At 39.6% G+C, this 22,467-nt stretch overlaps 2 protein-coding genes across 2 annotated transcripts; both read right to left on the bottom strand.

The window, feature by feature from the left end:
• Positions 1-839: 839 nt before the first annotated feature.
• On the bottom strand, positions 840-5,546 carry tmem109 (transmembrane protein 109). Its single transcript, XM_084006379.1, has 3 exons — positions 5,228-5,546; positions 3,961-4,063; positions 840-2,242 (listed from the first exon to the last, which is right to left on the bottom strand). Exons 1-3 carry the CDS (start codon positions 5,537-5,539, stop codon positions 1,869-1,871), a joined length of 789 nt encoding a protein of 262 aa, XP_083862505.1. The 5' UTR covers positions 5,540-5,546; the 3' UTR covers positions 840-1,868.
• Positions 5,547-5,723: 177 nt separating this feature from the next.
• tmem176 (transmembrane protein 176) lies at positions 5,724-22,438 on the bottom strand. The gene is made up of 7 exons (XM_084006382.1): positions 22,342-22,438; positions 20,851-20,979; positions 16,430-16,540; positions 16,262-16,318; positions 15,657-15,803; positions 8,846-8,962; positions 5,724-6,268 (listed from the first exon to the last, which is right to left on the bottom strand). The coding sequence occupies exons 2-7, from the start codon at positions 20,974-20,976 to the stop codon at positions 6,209-6,211; spliced, it is 618 nt and encodes a 205-aa protein (XP_083862508.1). The 5' UTR covers positions 20,977-20,979; positions 22,342-22,438; the 3' UTR covers positions 5,724-6,208.
• Positions 22,439-22,467: the final 29 nt, after the last annotated feature.

Here is a 22,467-nt window from a genome sequence, read left to right on the forward strand (position 1 = left end):
AAGTCTGCCATCTTATAACTTCATGTGATACTCAAAAAACTGAAAGGGAAAGGCCACCACCTTTTATGTGGATGTCCAATCAGTGCTGATGGTAAACGTAGTCCACTGAAGAAATACATTCCCCAGTATTGCTACCTGTGACCACTGGTAAAAGGAACAAAATAAACTCACAAAACATCCACTACGGAAAGTTCTAAATCTCAACATTAAAGATACAACATACACCTTCTGAATTAAAGTTTCTCTTTTACATTCAAATAAGACAGGTTTAATTACCTTGTTAAGTCAGCTGTAACACATCAATCAAACCGGACAGAAACAAAATAATATAAAACTACAAACTTGCTGGTCTTAATTGTATCTTCAAGTTTATCTTTGTGATCCTGAAGAAAGTCTCCATCTCACCTCTGTACCAGTAAAGAGGAAAACGGATACTAATAACAAACACCCAATGAAGAGGTTGCAAGTCCTGAAAAGTCAGCTCAATGGAAAGAACGATGCACATACGCACTGCCTCCAGCTTTGTACAGTGGGTCGTCTGCTGCCACCTCGGGCCTTTGGTCATGTATTCTGTGACTGTCACAGGTGTCTATAGACAACCTCAGTCAAAGGCTATACACGTTTTGGCATTTAGCAATCTTTTTTGGTTTGTAGGATAATCATGGCCTGAAATACATTATACATGAAGAGAATAATGTGTGGTTGTATACTTTTTTTTTTTTTTTTACACGTCAATTTATGTTCATTCAACAACAGAGAATAGTTAGCAGGCTAGGCTATCCACATATGTCCCCTTATCTAACTCTTAAAAAAAAAAAAAAAAAAGTTAAGGACAAATGTTTGCCAAAGTATTTCTTTAATGTAATAAAAGGACGGTTGGAACATGTGACGTAAATGCTGTGGCACACTCTCAGAGACAAACTGCCCTTTAGGGAGAAACGGTGAAAAACAAACAAATTACTGTTTCCAGTAGCAATGAAGTAATCATACTGTGTCAATGGCAATGTAATAAGTTATGGATAACCATAGAAATAAAACAGGAGTGGAAGGGACATTCTCATTCCGGTCTACATAGCAGGATGGTCAGAGCGTTGACCATTTTTATCATTGTTACCATAGCGACTTTTGTAATGGGACACTTCTGTATAAAGCAAACGTGGTGGACTCACTGAGGTGAGGTTTTACAGTAACAACTATCAGTGGAGACAGATTCAATTTGTCAAATTAAACAACTTAATGCTTCATCTACACTGTGATCACACGTAGGAAACAACAGTGATGTCGGACGAGTGACGACATTTCCCAGCAGTGACGAAGTAATATAATTATTTTTAAAAAACAACACTAACATTGTCAGATGACTGAGACATTTGTTCAGATCATTTTCTGTAACAAGTGCAACGTTAAAGTAATGGAGTAAGCAAGCTAGCTAGTTAACGGGCAGACAGCTGGCTAGTTAGCCAGCTTAGCTTAGTAAGTTTTGCTTGCTCATTCTTTCATGCTTCACCGGTTACAGAAAACAAGCAGGCTGGTGAAGAGCAGGGCTGGTCTGTCCAACTCACTCCCTGTCACTCAGGAGAGGACAAAATACCGAGCTAACTAGCTAAATAGCTAACTCGCCAGCCATCCATCTCCAGAGCTGCGTCCTCTCATTTCTAGTGAGCTGTGATGTAACTTTACAGCCTCACTGATGTGTGTTGTCAACATAACAACGAACAACAATTGCCGTTTTCTTAAGTACGTGTCAAATGACCACTGAAAACAGTTAAATGTCCTTTCTACTCCTATTATATTTTGATGTAGTGACAATTTCAAGTGCATTATAGAAAACATGTTATAGAAATGTTTGTCTTGAAGCTCCAGGACCTTCACTCTTCAGTCCTCCTCCAGCTCTCCACGTCTCTCAGACGTCTCTGCAGGACCTTCACCTGCTCCTCCAGGTGAGACGTTTTATCAGCTGCATTAGAGCTGCCTGAAGTCCCGACACCCATCAGCACGCAGACACTCACCAGACAAACCAATCGGACGACCATGGTGTCCGTGTCCACGCTGTGGTCACTCAGGATGAATCCGAAACAGACCAGAGCCAGGCCCACCTTCAGCAGCCACAGAGCCCGCCTCAGGGTGGAGGCAACCAATCGGAAGAGGAGGGAGATCAGCCAGTAGCCAATGAGAGCCAGGAGAAGCCACTGGGTAACAAAGATCAGCCCCTCTGGGGTCACTCTGCTGACGGGAAATGACACTGTGGAAAACATCAAGACTTTAGTCAGAATATAAGTTTAATCTATTACAAAAACATGTCACATGGTGTTTAACTTAATAACTTCATATTCAAATGTACCCCCAACATCCCTGCTGTGGCCCGATCCTGCAGATTTGCCCTCTACAATATCCGCAGGATTCAGACTTTCCTCACAAAGGATGCAACGCAACTCCTGGTCCAAGCACTGGTCATCTCCCACCTTGACTACTGCAACTCTCTCCTGGCCGGACTCCCAGCCTCTGTGACTAAACCATTGCAGCGTATCCAGAACGCTGCAGCACGCCTTATCTTCAATCTACCCAAATTCTCCCATGTGACCCCCCTCCTCAGTGACCTCCACTGGCTCCCTGTTGCAGCACGCATCCAATTCAAGACGATGGCACTGGCCTTCAGGGCCAACAATGGAACGGCACCCATCTACCTTCAAACACTGGTCAAACCTCATGCCCCGAAGCGAGCACTTCGCTCCTCTACTTCAGCTGGCCGGCTGGTACCACCATCGCTGAAATCAAACAAATGTCGGTCAGCAAAGTCCAGACTCTTCTCTGTTCTGGTGCCTCAGTGGTGGAACGAACTCCCGACCAATGTCAGGACAGCTGAGTCACTGCCATCTTCCGAAAAAGGCTCAAGACTCACCTGTTCAGACTTCACCTGGACTCTGCACAGCAAGACCCCCCACCCCCCCAAAAAAATGTTCTTACCTATAGCACTTTGATCATAGCACTGTTGTACTTAAGGTATCCTTGCTGAACAGCTACTACTTTACTCAGACAAGGACCAACACTTGTTTCTATTTTTTCACTCTTACTTTATCGGCAATGATATGTTGTGGTTTCTTTCTTTCGACAAATGTACTTATTGTAAGTCGGTTTGGACAAAAGTGTCTGCTAAATGACCTAAATGTAAAATGTTAATGTAATGTGATGCGAATGATACAATGCATGGCATCGGCAATGGTCACCCTCTATGGGCTGTTCAGAATGGGTCATTGTATTGATAAAAATATTTTTTGTCTGATTATTTTCCAAAAGTTATTTTATGCATGCAGCCACAAATAAACGCAATCATAACCCCTTATTTGTAGCCATTTGAGGGTTTATGATAAGGAGCATCTATAAGTAATGTGTGATTCAGGTCGTCAAAAAAAATCAATTCTCAGAAAATAATTGATACTAAAAATCAGAGCTAGGCTATGGTGGGCACTGCTTTTCACACTGAATACAGCTCTATGAAATCCACTGAGCACCTCTGGGTGATGTCAGCCTACTGTTATTATTGTAACACTGTGACCATTATTATTTTCACCTCTACAACCTGAGCCTGGGTAAGGAGAGATTATATATATATATATATATTTCATATATATACCCTACAGTTATGTTACTGTGTTTTTATTTTGTCAACTTTTTAAAAGTGTTGTTATTGATGTTGTTCGTATTGTTCTAAACTTTATTTTAAAAATTCTGCCGCTTTATTTCTTGTAATTTCCCCCCCGTGGTATCGAAAATAAGTATCAAGTGTTTTCCTGGGTATCGGTATCGACTTTGAAATTCTCGTATCGTGTCAACGCTATATGTGATAAGTAAAATTAAATTCCATTGTAGTACAGGTTTAGTTGTAGAGCTGTGTGTGATGTTCAACAGTAGATATTTAGTAGTAGGGGTGTGTTTGTGTGTGCATGTGTGTGTGATGTTGACCTTGTAGTCCAGCAGCCTGCAGCAGATGTGAGACATTCTGAAGGACCACGTTGAGACCTGCAGACAAACTTTGTGCCATAGCAGCCAGGACCTGAGAGAAAGCCTGGATGGGATGAAGGGAAACACGGCAGACGTGTTGATGATTCATCGACATGGAACCAACCACAGTAAGTTTTCATCAACAAATGGATTTAAAGCACAACTTACAGATACAACTAAGAAATCTTGTTGTATCTGATCCAGTCTACATTCGTGAGATACTGGTGGCGATGCTTTAAAATATAATGCTTTGAATAAATATAATTATATTTGTACTAACAGACAATATAACGCAGTGATTTGGAAATCCCACAAGCATTGATACTTTTAATCAAAGGCATAATGGTTTATTCTGTGCTTATTCCACTAAAGTCTTCATTAGTTATAAATGGATGTAGCTTTTTAGATAAAACGTGCAATAATAGATTACTAAGCCGAAGGACTATTCTCACCTCAGTGTTTCCCGTTACCCTTGAAAAGGTAGCATAACGCTGCATGAATACTGCATGAGGTAACTAGTTACTAATACATAACTAGTTACCTCTCTACGTATTCCACGTACGCTTGTTCATTTTAAGATGGTGAACAAGGTTTGCTTAGATTTGAATATTCCTACTTCCCAAACAATCTGTTTTTCTCTTGCAGTCTAACTTTTCAATATTGGATGACTTATAATGATCAAAGTATTATAACATTTGAAAAGATAAAGTTTGGTCTCAAACTGGAGGACAGCAAAACAGCATTCTGGAATAATATCATCGTTCAAAAATATTCATACATAAATGACATTTCTTACAAACAATGCCATGAGCCAAAACCCTCCACGAGATAATACAAAAGAAATGTAAAGTGTAGGAAAATTCAAAAACCCACTATCTTTATGAATATCTGTGTCCTTTAATTCCTGATTGATCACTTGTGAGTTCCTTTAGTTTCTTCATGTTTTATGGATCGCTTGGTTGTTTGAATATTGAAACTGAATATTACTTTTTATTACTTTTATTTTTTTATTGTGCAGTCATACAGGTCCAGATGAATACATGTTTTAAAGCCTACCTCAGTAAGTCCACACTGCCAGGGCAAACAATGGAACCAGGAAGCAAAGCTTCACTTTTCATGACACTTTGTTGTAAGCATATACATATTTGTGTTCCCTTGTTGTCACACATTACATATATACAAATAGCAATATTTAATCAACCGTTGCACTTAAATATTTCCATGTTACCTTTTGGACCGAGCGCACGGTCTGCTCCCCGGCCAGCCGGCCGAGGTGAGCCCTTCCTTCCCCGGCCAGCTCGGCGAGGGCTCTCCGGAGCTCGTGCACCATCCCCGGGCGACTCTCCAGCACTTCGTCCGCCGTGACAGAGAGCCACACGGCGCTGAGCACACACAGAGCCCTCAAAGTACCGTGATTTGAATGGGCAAACATACTGACAACTCCAATAGTCTCCAACAATAATATATAAGTGCAAAAAGTTACTCCATCTGCTGAGAGCAACAAGTTTCCATGACGGCTTCTTCTTCTCTCGGCATCCATGGAGGTTGGACAACAGCTACATGGTGCACTACCGCCACCAGCTGCCTGGGAGTGTGTAGGTCTCCTCTTTTAAATAATGCATAAGAAGAAGAATACCGTTTTAGATATGAACAAATATTTTTATTAAATGAACAAAACTATATCAATGAGTACAGAATGTGTATTTTATATAAACTGGAAAACAACAACAGTGCACATGATAATATATAATGTATATAGTTGGTGTCAAACACATTTGTTCAAAAGTAGAGAGGAAGAGACTGCTGAACATGTTGCATGGGACATGAAGGTGGTCGTTCATCGGATGCAGCTGTTAATGTACGTGATGTTGGTGACAGTGGTGTCGTCCATAATGTAGGAGAACACTTATATGTTGTGTCTATGCCAGATGTTCTCCATTTCCATCTGTGGCCCAGGTGCATTGTGGGCTTATAGCCACAAAAATGCCCAACACCTCCTGCACAAATGGCCATTATCACATCTTGTGATGGTTCACCATCTTTGTCTACTAATGGGTCAGAAGTGAATCTAACAATCAGCTTTTGGACATTTATAAAAACACTTAGAAAGCTGGTGACATGACAGGTAACATAATCATAATCATAGATAATCATGGATAATCATAGATAGACAAAATGTACGACAAGTGATCTGTGATCCGATGATTGATCAGTTCAGGTCGGGGGGGCTGACAGCTGTGGGGGTTGATGGAGCATGTTCAGATAGAGACTGTAACAGAAAGAGAGTGAGTCAGCATTCATTGGATTCTTCTAATATATCACACTTTTGCACCAAATGGCACACACTTCATTCATATTACCAGATTGTTGTCTCGCCAACTACACACTGTTGGGCAGAGATGGGGGCAAGCAAGTCACAAGTCTGACTCGAGTCTAGTGACTTGACTCGAGTCAGACTTGTGACTTGCTTGACCTAAGCTCTGACTTGACTTGACTCGACTCTCACAAAAATTACTTGGGACTTGCTTGAGACTTGAAGGTTAAGAATTGAGACTTGCTATGTGTGACTTCCTCCCATCTCTGCTGTTGGGCATAATGAAAAACACTCTCATCTTTATTATGCTTTTCCATAATAGAGTCCATAACAATGTGAAGAGACTGAAGCTTAAAATGATCTGATTAGTACTATGAATGATCCGATTTTAGTTACAGAATGATGTTTGAGACCAAAGGGAGACATTAAACACATAGTACTTTACTCAACCAACTCAATATGACCAGTTTTGGAAAGAATAGTGAGCTCAGCTACAGTAATATTAAATGTAGAGAAATGTAGTCCGCTAAGATACAGCAACATGGTGACAGTAGTTTAATAACTATAATTAAACAGTTAATCATACACATGTAAACACATAGTTTGGTATGGTGGTCTCTGTACTAATGAGGTACATGTAAACAGTTTGGTATGGTGGTCTGTGTACTAATGAGGTACATGTACACAGTTTGGTATGGTGGTCTCTGTACTAATGAGGTACATGTACACATAGTTTGGTATGGTGGTCTCTGTACTCATATGAGGTACATGTACACAGTTTGGTATGGTGGTCTCTGTACTAATGAGGTACATGTAAACATAGTTTGGTATGGTGGTCTCTATACTAATGAGGTATATGTACACATAGTTTGGTATGGTGGTCTCCGGACTCATATGAGGTACATGTACATGGTGGTCTCTGGTATGGTGGTCTGTGTACTAATGAGGTACATGTACACAGTTTGGTATGGTGGTCTCTGTACTAATGAGGTACATTTAAACATAGTTTGGTATGGTGGTCTCTTTACTCATATGAGGTACATGTACACATAGTTTGGTATCCTGTTTTACTGTTTTATACATTTTTATTTATTTTTACTGTTTTATTTATTGGGTCAATTTTATTTATTTTTATTTTTTTATTTATTGGGTCAATTTTATTCTATACATTTTGATACATTTTACTGTTTTTATTGTTTTTATTCCCTCAGTTTTTAGCTTCTACCTTTTATATTATTTTACTGTTTTAGCCCCTCGGTTTTCCAGTGTTTCCTCCTGGGGGCCTACCACACCGGGAGTTGTTTCTGGTTCACCGTTGGGGGTGCTGTCCCGTGGACAGCCCTGGCCCGGGTGGCTGGAGAGCTCTACACCGTGGTGTGGAGCCTCCTGTCTGCCTGGGCTGGGGTGGTCCCTGTGGCGGCGCCCCCAGCAGTCATGGACCATGATTCCCCTCGGTGTGCACGGCCCCCAAAGGTAGCTTCTTCCTCGCCTCAGATCTCGGTGCCCAGCCATGTCTCCTCAGCAACAGCTAGTGTATGTGTGTGGGTGTGCGTGGGTATGTGTATGTTTGTGTGTGTGGGTGTGTATGTCTGTGCATATGGCTATGTGTGTGCGTGAGTGTGTATGTCTCTGTGTATCTCTGTGTGTATATTTGTGGGGGTGGGAGGCTTGGGTTTCATGGTGTTCTTTGTTGTTCATACCTTTTTTCGTTTTTGTTTTGTTCGCTTTTATTTTCTGTGAGGCACTTTGTGCTACTTTTAAGTATGAAAAGTGCCATATAAATAAAGTTTGATTTGATTTGATTTGATGGTGGTCTCTGTACTCATATGAGGTACATGTACACATAGTTTGGTATGGTGGTCTCTGTAAGCATATGAGGTACATGTACACAGTTTGGTATGGTGGTCTGTGTACTAATGAGGTACATGTACACAGTTTGGTATGGTGGTCTCTGTACTAATGAGGTACATTTAAACATAGTTTGGTATGGTGGTCTCTGTACTCATATGAGGTACATGTACACATAGTTTGGTGTGGTGGTCTCCGTACTCATATGAGTTACATAAACACATAGTTTGGTATGGTGGTCTCTGTAAGCATATGAGGTACATGTACACAGTTTGGTATGGTGGTCTCTGTACTAATGAGGTACATCTAAACATAGTTTGGTATGGTGGTCTGTGTACTAATGAGGTACATGTACACATAGTTTGGTATGGTGGTCTCTGTACTCATATGAGGTACATGTACATATAGTTTGGTATGGTGGTCTCTTTACTAATTAGGTACAGTTTGGTATGGTGGTCTTTGTACTAATATGGGGTACCCGCACACATATTTTGGGATGGTGGTCTCTATCCTAGAGCTCTGGGTGACCACAGACAAATACAATATTTTTGTATGGAGGAGAATTTTGACACAGACAGGCTTTAGACACGTCATCATTTGAGTCCGTATTCTCCTAATTCGCGTCATTGACTTTGTTTGCCATTGCGCTGCATGAACAGATTTTGAGACGTGTTGTTGTCTTACAGCGTATTGTCCGAAGCTTCGTCTCTGTCTGATGAGGAGGAAGCAGACGATGGCAGAGATGACTGTCTGGGCCACCGTGAAGAGGAGGAGGGATGACTTCACTCCTCTGCTCAGCCTCTGTTGACGAGGACACACAGAACTCACATTAGGTTCATCAACACATTAGAAACAACACATTAAACAGATTATTATTGATATATGTTAATGTCATGATGTATATTTTATTTCATTGACAGACCTTCTTCCTTATGCCACAGTTGATTACAAGCTACTCACTTGTGCTAACGTTAGCTACCATACTTTAGCCTAGCTGTTAGCAATGGCTTTCCTTGCTCTCTCGTGATGTGATGTGATTGCATTTTTTGCTAGTTTCTTTTGTTACTTAAATAAACCTCAGTTCCAATTATCTTGTGTATGTTTGTATCTGCAGCAAATGATGTGTGCAGCAAGTTCATTAGTGGATCTAAACCATGACTGTTAACTTAACTTTTATTGGTGCTTCTTATACAGTCTATACAGTAGCCCTCATGATGTTTTGTTGGATGACTCTTATACTATTTTTACGGTAGTCCTCAGGAAGCCGTACGAGAATTGGAAAAATGGAGACTTGACGGACTTGTGTCGATAGAGCTGTGGCTCCATTGTTGAAGGGCAGAGCAAGGGATACTGCTTTGGAAATACCTGCACAAAAACTAGATAAGGATATTGGTGAAGGAACTTGACAATGTTTTCATGAGAAAGAGAAAGATCTGGCTTACAAAGTCTACTCTGAGTTTGATCAATGGTTGACTGTATTGTTAATTTTGAAAAGAAGTACAACAACATCCGTAAGTTCAATATGGTTCTTACCCTAATGGTTCTATGGTTCGACCCTAAAAGTGGCAGTCCGTAACATTTGAGGTCCGTTGATTCTAACGACCTCTTTGGCGGCAGATGGAACTGCGTGATTACTTGCCCTTCTTCAATTCCATTTGTTTCTTTTTCTTGGACTGGAAGTTGAATGGTCTTCTTGAATGGTCTTCTCGTGAGTCAGCAGTAATGAAATGTACCTGGTCAAACACTTTAGACTAGAGGGAGCCTGACTCAGCAGTTGGAAGTTACCGATTTCCGATTCCAATGAAACGCAGCTTACTTCCGTGAATAGCTCCACTGCAAACCAACCGCTGCTGACTGACGGAAAAAGCTAAAACTCATTTTGAATTTTGCATGGGAATGTCGCCACAGACACGGAGATCCTATTTCTGGGCAAAGCAGCAGTACAAGCACTTTCATTAGTGTACTAATACTCGAGTACTCGACCCCAGTACTTGAGTAAGAGTACAAATACTACTGGTCAAAATTTTCTCTGTTACAAGTAAAAGTAGCTCAGTCGACATGGTACTCGAGTAAGAGTAAAAAAGTACTTGCTTTTAAAGGTACTTAAGTGTCCAAAAGTACATGCTTTTAAATTTACTTTAAAGGAAAACACCACCGCATTTCCATACTGAACTATGTTCTGCTCTGATCTTAGACGAGGTGATACATACCTCCCTCTCCTCTGTGCGTGCACTCAATGGCTCTTGCGCGCACTCCGCGCAGCGCTAATTTGCTAGCATGTAGCTTGTCCTTAGGATCCAAAGGGGGGTGAAGTTAGAAGCGACCAAGCACTTCCACGTTGTCCCTATTTAAATACGGTTACGTGAGTAGTTACACGACCCAAGTTTGGTTACACAAAATGAAACATGCCAATTTTTCTAAGCGGATAACAAGGATAACTATATAGTATGGCGGAATAACAACTGGAAGCACTTCGACGTCGGCGCAGTAATATCATCACTCCGCTCCCCGTCTTACTTCCGTCAATAGAACCTACGTGACCTGCACGCCGTCGCCTGCACTACCTGTAGTAGTTTGTGCACAGTTGAGGAAGCATCAGGTTGTAGTAAGATAGTTTGTGAACAATCAGCATCATGGTTATAATGTGCATCGTACAGGGTTGTGAAAACAAGCAGAAGGTATATAGTCCCGTCATGTTTTGAGTGATGATATTACTGCGCCGACGTCGAAGTGCTTCCAGTTGTTATTCCGCCATACTATATAGTTATCTCTGTTATCCGCTTAGAAAAATTGGCATGTTTCATTTTGTGTAACCAAACTTGGTTCGTGTAACTACTCACGTAACCGTATTTAAATAGGGACAACGTGGAAGTGCTTGGTCGCTTCTAACTTCACCCCCCTTTGGATCCTAAGGACAAGCTACATGCTAGCAAATTAGCGCTGCGCGGAGTGCGCTCAAGAGCCATTGAGTGCACACACAGAGGAGAGGGAGGTATGTATCACCTCGTCTAAGATCAGAGCAGAACATAGTTCAGTATGGAAATGCGGTGGTGTTTTCCTTTAAGTAAGAGTAAGAGTAAATTTCAAATAAAATGAATGGGATCACAGGACTACAGCAGATGTTGCAGATGCAGATGTTTATTCACAATCATTGAAATTGTAACCAAATGAACCTGCATCGTCCAACTCTCTATCATTGGGAATTGGAACCCCCTCAAAGACCAATGTTGTCCCCACACCACTGGTTGAGAATCACTGTTTTACAAAAAACTACATCTCTGCTTCCAATAACTCAATGTTGAAGTCACTTGTCTTTACAGGAAGGACAATATAGGAGCACAACAAACTCTGTCTCCCCATGTATCCTTATGGGGAGGGATTACGTATTTCCGCTTTTACGTAGATCCCAGTGGAGAGCCTGCACTGTGATAGGTTTCCTTCTTTGACAAACACAGCTTGTGTCCAATAGTATTTAAAAAAAAAAAAAAGAAAGAAAGAAAGAAAAAAAAAACAGACCTGAAAGTAACAAGTACTTTTCAGCCTTTCTAGAAATGAACTTGAGTAAAAGTAAAAGTATTTGTCTTGGAAATGTATTCAAGTAAGAGTAATAAGTACCAAAGAAATCTAATACTCAAGTAAAGTACAAATCCTCTGGATATGTATCAATCAACAATCACCATTGTTTTAACTCACTCTTTGAAAGTTAGTAACTTAAGAGACAATTAAATAGATGAAAATGTTACATACTTTAAACAGAGTTAACTGAGCGACTAACGATGACAACCCAGAATTGAGACCAGGAGGCAGAGTTGAATTAGTCAAAGTTGATGGACAATGTGTCTTTCTTGAGTAGCAAATGAGCTTTTTTTTATTTTTTATTTATTTCATTCATGGTTCTCACATAGTTGCACATATACATAGTGTACACATTTTCACCATGAATGAAAAGGAGCAGGATGAAGAAAAAACTTATAATACCTGCCCCTCTCTGTTGTTACAAATTTAAATGGCTTACTTCAACACCAATATTATTCTCTGTTTCAAAATATTAAAGATAATGAAACATAGCAATGACAAAAACAAACAAACAAACAAACAAACAAACAAAATAACGGTAAACACCACTCGTCTATCTATCTTTTTCTTTTTTTCCCTTCTTTTTCTCTTTCTCCTTCTTCTTTTTTGTAAATACTTATCTTTTCTTTTTTAAACATTTTCTTAAACTGAGACATACTTGTACAACTTTTCAATTCCTTGCTTTGTGAATGCCATACTTTTACACCTGCAACAGAAATACACATTTGTTTTAAGCTCAACCTTGCAAATGTATATTTAAAGTCAAGCTTCAGTCTGTTGTCCCCTTCCTGCAGTTTAAACAAGCTTTGTAATTGTTCTGGTAATGATCTGTTCTTTGCTTTAAACATTATTTTTAGGGTCTGTAATTCTATTATATCAACCATTTTCAACAAACCTGCAGAAATGAATAATCTATTTGAGGGATCTCTATTACCTGCCATGTGGATTACTCTTACTGCTCTTTTTTGTAGCAGAATCAGAGGAGTGATGTTACTTACATAAGTATTGCCCCACACCTCCACACAATAATTAAAATATGGCAAAATAAATGTACAATACAGAATTCTTAGTGTGTTAGTGTCCAAGAAAAACTTAACCTTATTCAAAATATAGATACTCTTTGCCACCTTGGCTTTTACATATGCTATGTGGTTTTTCCATGACAACTTGTCGTCCAGGATAACACCCAAAAACCTAAATACAGACACTCTTTCAACACTCTCTCCTGCAAATGAAAGTTCAATTTCATCCTTTTTTCGATTTGTAAAAACCATAAATTTAGTTTTTTTCAAATTTAACAAAAGCTTGTTTTCATCAAACCATCTCTTAAGTTTAACCATTTCATTAGTAATGTTTTCTGCAATAATACCCAAATCATCCCCAGAACAAAAAAAATTAGTATCATCAGCAAACAAAACAAACTGTAGAATCTTTGAAACATCACAAATATCATTAATATATAAAATAAAAAGTTTAGGTCCCAAAACGGATCCTTGTGGGACTCCACATACTGTCCTCATACATTCTGATTTGTAACCCCCTAGCTGAACATATTGTTTTCTATTTTGTAAATAACTACTTAACCAGTCCAAGGCAATTCCTCTCACACCATAATTATTTAATTTAGAAATTAAAATTTCATGATTTATTGTATCGAACGCCTTTTTTAAATCAATAAAAACCCCAACTGTATATTTTTTGTTATCTAATGCCGTTGTTATTTCTTCCGTTATTTTCATTAGTGCCATTGCTGTAGATCGGTTGGTTCGAAACCCATACTGACTCTCACTCAGCAAGTGATTCTTTTCAAGAAATATGTCTAACTTCTGAACAAACAGTTTTTCAAGCACTTTTGAAAATTGTGAGAGCATTGACACTGGTCTATAGTTATTAAATTCATGTCTGTCGTCTGACTTAAATAAAGGAATAACCTTTGCCGTTTTCATCCTCTCTGGAAAAACACCTGTACTTAAAGAAAGATTATATATGTAACTTAAAGGTTTAATTATACAATCAATAGTTTTTTTCACTATACACATGTCTATCCCATCACTGTCTGTTGATGTCTTACTCTTTATTTTGGTTATGATCGATATTATTTCATTCTCACTCACCCCACCTAGGTACATTGACTGTAGCATCTTGCTTCCCATTTTTTCTTTTCCCACGAATTGTTGATTTTGTGTTGAGATTGTGTTAGCTAAATTTGGCCCAATATTTACAAAAAAAAGAGTTAAATTCATTGGCAACTTGATTCATGTCTTTAATTTCTCGATTCTCATTAATAAAATAATTTGGCATAGCTGTTGGAGCTGTTTTGTTCCTCATTACCTCATTCAGGATCCTCCATGTTCCTTTCAAATTATCTTTATTTTCTTTTAGTATTTTATTATAATACTCCCTTTTGGCCTGCCTCATTATTGTTGTTAACTTATTTTTATACCTCTTATACTTATTTTCAGCATTGTTTGTTCTAAATTTAATAAAGTCTCTATACAGTGTGTTTTTCTTTTTACAAGTATTTTGTAAGCCCTTGGTAATCCAAGGTTTTTTGTTGTTACTACCTTTGTGCTTAAGTTGAATTATCGGACAATGTTTATCGTAATGTGTTATGAAACATTTTAAAAAAGAATCATATGCATCGTTTACTCCCTCTGTATAAACCTCATTCCATTCCTCATTTAACAAATCATTTCTAAACTTAAGTATTGCTTCCTCTGATCTTACCCTTGCATATCTATAACAGTTTTCCTTTACCTTACTCTTTATGTGACAATCATATATTACAAATACTGGTAAATGATCGCTGATGTCATTTATTACTAACCCACAAGTGATATTATTCTCCGTGACATTCAGAAATATATTGTCAATCAGAGTAGCACTAGATGATGTAATTCTACTAGGCTTTGTGACTAGGGGGTGGAAACCTCTACTGAATAGAGTATCCAAAAAATCTGATGTTGCTTTATGTTTTGCTGCACAGAGTAGATCAATGTTCACATCTCCACAGATCATGTATGTCTTGTTTTCATTCATTCTACTTATTATCTCTTCTAGACTATCTACAAACGTTTCTACATTTGACCCTGGGGTTCTGTATACACAAGTAACCACAAGGTTTCTGCTCTTTTCTAACTCAATTTCCACAGTTATACATTCCATTAGATTTTCTTTAACAATTGTCATATTTTGAATTACTCTGCACCTCAAGTCTCTGTCAACAAAAAAAGCCACTCCCCCTCCGATCTTATTTTCTCTATTTATGTAGTGTAACTCATAGCCATCAAGATGAAACTCAGTGCCTCTCTCTTTCTTTATCCATGTCTCTGATAATGCAATCACCTTAAATTTTCCTTTTAATTTATTCAGATACTCTTTAATTTTAGTAAAGTTTGCATACATGCTTCTTGAATTAAAATGAATTAACGAAAATGTATTGTCCATTACAATTTTAGCATTGAGCTCATCATCTGAATAATATTTACAAGTGTCAATGATATTATTAAACACGTGACTCTCCGGGTCTACCTGATATTCAAAATCATACACTTTGCAGTCAGATCCCGTAAATGTTCGATTCTCTAAGAACTCTGTCATTTAAGACGAGGGAACTGAATACAGCAAAAAAACAACAACAAACAACAAAATTTCATGGTGACTGTTTTTACACAGGGAATCCCCAGTCCACTGTCCTTGTCTTTATTTTGTCTGTCAGTCCATACCTTTTTCATAAAGTCACTTTCTGGTGTCTCAGCTTAAAGATCTGCTGCTGTTTATCACAACATTTTCATTTCAATGCATTTATTTGACTTGGTTCTTTCTTTATGCTGCTGAACCTGTATCTTATCTCACCATACAGACACTTCACATTTGAAGTATTTCCAACCTTAAGATATGAAATGATGCTGGTACCAACCGTGGAATAGTGTTCCTCTGCACAACGGCCATTCGCCGTCTTGTTGCACGGCTCCACAGGATTTTTGTCGATGTCCACAGAGTAGATGATCAACGCCACCACTGACAGCACAGTGCATGCCATGCTGACTATCAAACACACCCGCAACTGAAAACACAACATTTGGTAGGAATATGAGCTGCTGCTGCAGGAGTACAAGTACACAACACTAAAGAGGGTGGTTGTAGTAATATCAGCTGACTTCAGTAGTACAAGTACAACTGTAGCAGTGACACAGCTGCATTTTAACCTGAAATGTGAGAGTCAGACCCTTGTGTATCTGATGATGATGATGATGATGATGATGATAATAATAATAATAATAATAATAATAATAATAATAATAATAATAATATTAATATTAATAATAATAATAATAATAATAATAATAATATTGATAATAATAATAATAATAATAATAAAAATAGAAGAAGAAAAAGAAGAATACAATGATGACTCTGCTTACAGGTGTAATAAATGCTGCTGTCTAGGAGCAGCAAAATAAGAGATATAATGTGATAAATAAAAGACACACACTGTCTCTCTGGATGTGTGTGTTCACTCACAGTCTTCATGGTGCAGTGTTTGTCCAAGATGATAGCGATGACCCCTGCTGTGATGAACTGAGAGCAGGACAGGAACACAGTCAGCACATTCTTACATGAACTTAAATAGACTTGGTTTTAAGAACACATGATATCAGCAGAAGTATAAATGATAACACAAAAACTTACCATCAGGCCGCTCCACCAGGGGACTCCCAGACGGACCACTTCAGTGGTCTCAGTGAAGTGCAGAGGGATGGAGTGGGACATGACCATCACCCCCAGCATCACTTGACTCACCTGGAACACACAAATACCAACTCTGTGACACCACCCTGGATCCAGTTGGCTAACTAGTAAGCATGCCTGGGTCCCGTTGCACAAAACTAGGATAAGGGATTAAGCTGGGATATCTTGGTTATCCTGGTTCAACTTATCCGTGATCCGGTTGCACAAAAGCGGGATAGGGGGCAGTAGGATATGTTATGGTATAAGTTACCATGGAGATTTATTCTGTGGAGTGAGCCTGCTCCAGACCAGGCTAAATTCCAGGATCTATTTAATCTCATCCCTTATCTCAGTCAGCAGTCACCACAAACGGAAACCAATAGTTATTCCATTGCCCACTACACATTGTTATCACATATAACTAGACCCACTGTCATTATTTAAACGTTTGTGATCATTCATTTCAATGATTTTGGATAATTATGAGTTTAGATGATGTTGCTATCATTAGGTAATTTACAATTTCCCATAGACTATAAGGCTATATATAAAATGACGGAATACAAGCCACAGAGAATAAAGTCATAATATTAAAACCTGTTAAAAAGGAGGAGAGTATTAAAGTACATTTTGATGACATTCCTAGCGAAAAATCTGCATTTTGTTCTCATATTATTCCTTCAGTGAATGTATATGATCTTTCGTTGGTTAGGGTTAGGGTTAGAGTTAAGGTTAGGTAAATGCTAACTAGGAGGAGCCGGGGATCCAACCGGCAGTCTTGCAGTTGCCAGTCAACCTGCTCTGCCTCCTGAGCTAAACGCCCCAAGGGTTATGGTTAGGTTTAGGTCTGATGCTCTCTAATAACCAGCATAACGTGACCACGGCTCTGTGTAATACGTCGGAAAGCATACGAAAATATCATGCTTTACTTTTCGAACTTTTTAGTACCAAAGCTGAGTGAGAGCAGCCTGACCTCCTCGTATGCCTCCATGAGGATTTCTGCCTCCGGCGGGGAAAAGTATGCCGCTCTATTGGCCATGGTGAATTAGTGAATTTGTGATCGGCGGCGGGGTCTATTTGAGGGAGCCGTGAGCGCGCACCTATCCAGGATTGGTTTCACCTGAGGGGTATTCCACCAAACTCGCTAATTAAAGCGGCGCTTACCTGGTTAAGCCTGGTTAGAACTAACGCCAACTTCCACTTGCGGCTAAACCCATTCCATTAACGCATTTCAGCCGCGCCTTGTTGAGGCTAATTCAAGCCAGGTTAACGTTGTCGTGTGTTGCGCACGTTCCCGGGATATGAAGCCAGACCAGGGGTCTGTTTCACAAAGCAGGTTTAGTAAAAACCTTGAGTTAGTTAACCCTGAGATGAGGGAAACTCTGGTTTTTCGGTTTCACAAAGCCAGTTCAGCATAAATCTGAGTCAGTTACCCGGGTAACATACTCCGTGAACCTAACCTGCTCGCTAGCAGGTTTGCTTCAACAAACCGTGAGTTTCTCCCTACATGTCTCCGCCTTTTTCCGGAATCTGAACCAACTCTGAAAAAATGTGCCGTCCTTTCATCGTCAACCTAATCGATATGGAAATAAAAGTGATTCTAGCAGCTTTGCGTCGGGAAAGGATTTTGATTACCTTTCCTTTCAATCACATTAGATATTATCTAAACAATATTCTCCGACATTTTCAACATTTCATATTGCGGACATAATCCGCAACCAGATTCTTTGCGGAGCTAGCTTTTTTGCGGGAGATTCATGAAATGTTTAAGTACATTTCTGTGTTGAAATACCTGCTTATATTTACTGTTTAATATGTGAAATATGATTAAAATCACATGCCTTAGTCAGCGTATTTGCGCAATATTCTTATGCTTAATTTTCAACTGAAGCCACTTTCTTTCCGCTTTCTCAGGATGAGCTCGTTTTCTACATAAACACTCAGTAATATCTAATAACGCTCTCCCGGTTGCTATGGTGAATCGTAGTATCGGAGCTCCATTGATCAGAGTTTACATACTCAGAGTTGACTGAACTAATTCAAAACCGCTGTTCTGAAACCGAAAACTCAGAGTTGCCCATCTCAGAGTTGGTCAACTCAGAGTTCAGGGTTAGGTTCAGAGTTTGTTGAAGCTGCTTTGTGAAACGGGCCCCAGAACTGTGAATGTCGAATCATCGAGAAAATGTCAGAAAAGACCAGAGCAAAAATTATTGATGGAACTGTACGAGGAGTACAAACCCATCATAACCAAAAAAGGGAATACTGTAGTGATGAATAAAAATCACAAGGCTGCTTGGGCAAGAATTGCCGAGCGATTAAATACGGAAGTACCGTTAAGAGTAACATGTTCTAATATAACACTGACAAAGGTTTCTCGAACGTGAGGATAGTGTAGAGGTATTTATCTCAACAATTCAATGAACCTATTAATGAACTCACCCGAAAGGAATTTATGTGGCTGAAAATTGCATGCAGCAATGCCTTTGTCATTGGGATCTATATCATGCTATTAATGATAACATCTTTATGCCTATCATGTTTTTGCAAGTTATATTTGGGTTCTGGGGAAATTGTATGACATATTTATCATAGTTAAGGTAAAATGTTGGTCTAATTCTCTGATCTAAAGACAATTATACAGGCAAAAAAAAAAAAACACATGAGATGTCCTCGCCGGGATGTGAACCTGGGATGCCCACGTTCGGGGGCCGGTGCATCACGACTCACCTAACTGGGGGCTTTAGACAATGATATGACCAGTCTTAAACAAAATAAACGATTTATTCATATTTTTTTAATTGCAAGCATGTTTTTTTAGACGCTTGATGAAAATATAGTCTGTTTGTACTTCATATATGTAATTTTGGTAATTTTTGGTCTTTGACGTGACAAAATCACGAGGACTAGGCTTGGCAGAACCTTCTGCTGGTACAGTTGTTTCGGACAGACGGACTTCTCTGAAACCCTCGCTAAAGTAAGCCTGATGGTTAGCCTGCCCCGGAGCAGGCTAGTTTGGTCGGATAAATTCCCATGGTTACTTAGCGGAGAGTGCCTCAAGTCACGTTGATGGAACGCAACTCTCGCTAAAGGTAGCAAGGCTTATCGAAATTAGCCCGGCTTTGCGCTTAGCGAGTTTGATGGAATACCCCTCTGGATGTCTTAATCCTAGTTTTGTGCAAAGGGCCCCTGCTTTAAAAGAACCAAAACACACAAGCACAACACAGCAGGGAGCGTTGGAGGTGGTGAGGGAGTAACGATCATATGGACACGAGCAGACACAAACTGTGACCATAAACTTGATTGACATTTTATTTCACTTTGTTTTATATTAGCTAATAGCTATCGTCTGTGTTTATCTCATTGACCAACAAAGTCATTAATTTAATTGGATCACTTGCTGCTGACGTTGCAGCTTGTGGGCAGGCTTTAGAGTCCGCACGCCGGGTAGAAGCCACTGATTGGCTGTGAGGCAGGCTGCTTATTATGAACAGCTAGAATGCAAACTAATGCTGTGTCCGAAATCAGTCACTACTCATTATGGGACTGGGTCAAAATGGGTGGGTGTACCTTCCAAATGTTGGACTTTTCCTTAAAGGGACTTAGGGCAGGATCAAGAAATAAGACTCAACAGTGACACGACGGCCGTTAGGGTAACTGCAGCCATCTGCCAAGCCGGCGCGGTAGCGCGCACAAACTCTTCAGTGCAGCTGATGCTGTGACACGGTTATTTATTTACTCGCTGTTCACGTGACTGTTTACTACAAGCCCTCCGCACATGCCTCCGCGGAACTACGTTGGTAGCATACATCTGCGAACAGCATCATGTCAAGCGACGAAGTAAGTAAACAAGTGTTTATTTTAGTGTAACTTTAGGATGACGAATTGCCGCTGATAAAACCTTCGTTTTCTTCTTGGTATTACTTTTTAGTGGACTTTGTGTGGTGGTGGGTCGTTTTCCGGCCGAAGCAGAGTCCATTACTACACATACAGTACTTGAGTCCACCGCGCTTGTCTTCTTCTGGTCTCCAAGCCGTCGAGTACGCGTTCAGCGTGACGTCAAATGACGCATTCAGCGTCATTTGACGTCACGTCCGCCGGACTGCGCGGGAAATTCGGACCACGAATTGCTCTACATCATGCAGCACACAGCCTGTTCAAGGCAATGGGGAGATATGTTTGTGGTCTCATTCTTTTTGGTTTTGAACGCTTCATCACCCATTAGCATTAAAAGACTTAAAGTGAATGTTTATTTTTTCACAAATCCTGCCCTAAGTCCCTTTAAATATGAGAAAATATGTTGGTCCTTTTCTCAATTTAACTCAACCCTTCCCTAAAAATGCATTCACTTCTCTGCAGCTCTGTGTGGTTATAATATAACTCACCCCCAGACATTTGGGCTCCCCTCTCTGGATGGCAGCACGAAGGGCCTGCTGTCTGTCAGTCAGCTTGACAGCGTTGACATCCTCCAGCACCTGGACCGTCAGATCCCTTGAGACCGACACCGCCATCACCTGCAGAGGAGGGCAGAGCCCACTTTACAACCTGCAGGAGCATTGTCTAACAACACAGCTGTTTGTTCACAAAGAAAATAGAGTGAAATACAAAACATGTTGTGCATCTCCTTTAAATTGTCAGTCCGTAAGATTTGAGATCCATTGCTTCTAGCGATCTCTTTGGCGGTAGATGGAACTGCAGGCGAGCCTCTGGCAATGCTCTTGCAGCAAAAAGCAGCAAGTACAAGCAGCAAGCACTTTCATTAGTGGGTCACATGATCAATCACCATTGCTTTAACTCACTCTTTGACAGATAGGAACTTTTTACATACTTCCACTTTAATGTCTGCACCATAAATTATTTCCAATATGCCACGAGAGACTGTAACATTTCAAAATAGATGACTATTGATAACTATTAGCACTTCACAGGCTGTTACTGGGATATTTCACAATATTGTCTTCATATTGTGAAATCAATGCAGGATGTTTGACCTCTGCAAAACATTGTGGGATTAGGATACTGTAATTCTAAACTGCATACTAATTTGATGGGTATTTACTGTAAAATCACAGTTCCATTCAGTACTACAACAACATATGAAAGTAATTTGATGTCATAACTGACTGGGATGTCACAGTATACAGCTGATATTTTACTATCATTTAGTTCTGTCAAAATGTTGCAGTAACATGTTTTCTGTAACTGAATTAATTGTTAGAAAGTTATAAACTACTACTAGTAGTAACATTTACTAAAATAAGAGTTTTGAAACATACCATAATGACCAATAGATTTAAGTGTATGCCAGTGAATGGAAACTCTCAATAGGTTTTAACATAGTTTGACTTCTTATATTTAATTTCTTTAAAAATAGAACATTGTCTTGAATGTTCTGCTGCAAAATGCATCATCATATCAGCCTTTATTTTGCAAGCACATGTGTTATCCACATGAAGTCATGGAAACACATCTCTGTTGCTTAACAACTCAAAGATATTCACACAAACTCGGTTCACATTTCACATGTTACATAATGCAATATATCTTCTAAAAAACAACACATCTCTTGTTCGGTTTCTGATGGCTCCTACATGGAACTGATCCAGACTGACTTCCCCAATGATCATCAGTGTGTAACAGCTGTGACACATCATAACTTCTATAGTCCTTATATGATATCAATACAGCTTCAACATGATCACATGGAGTAAGTCTGTTGAATCGGCTTGTTTGGGGGGAAACACAATATTGTATTATACAGTCAGTCGACAGATCATATTGTATAGAATAAACAGCAACGCCTCGCGCTAGGACGGTCACATGACACATGCAGGATGTTGACAAGTTATTGGACACACAAAATGTCTTATTCCTACCTGTTTCTCCCTAACTCTAACAAGTAAATCCAAAAGTTTAGGCGTCTTCCCGGTCTGTCGAGCAATCCTGGAATGCGCTGCGTGTAACGGTATATCAGAGAGAGAGAGAGAGAGAGAGAGAGAGAG

This window comes from Eutrigla gurnardus (genome assembly GCF_963514095.1).
Source record: "Eutrigla gurnardus genome assembly, chromosome: 3".
Lineage (NCBI taxonomy): Eukaryota > Metazoa > Chordata > Actinopteri > Perciformes > Triglidae > Eutrigla > Eutrigla gurnardus.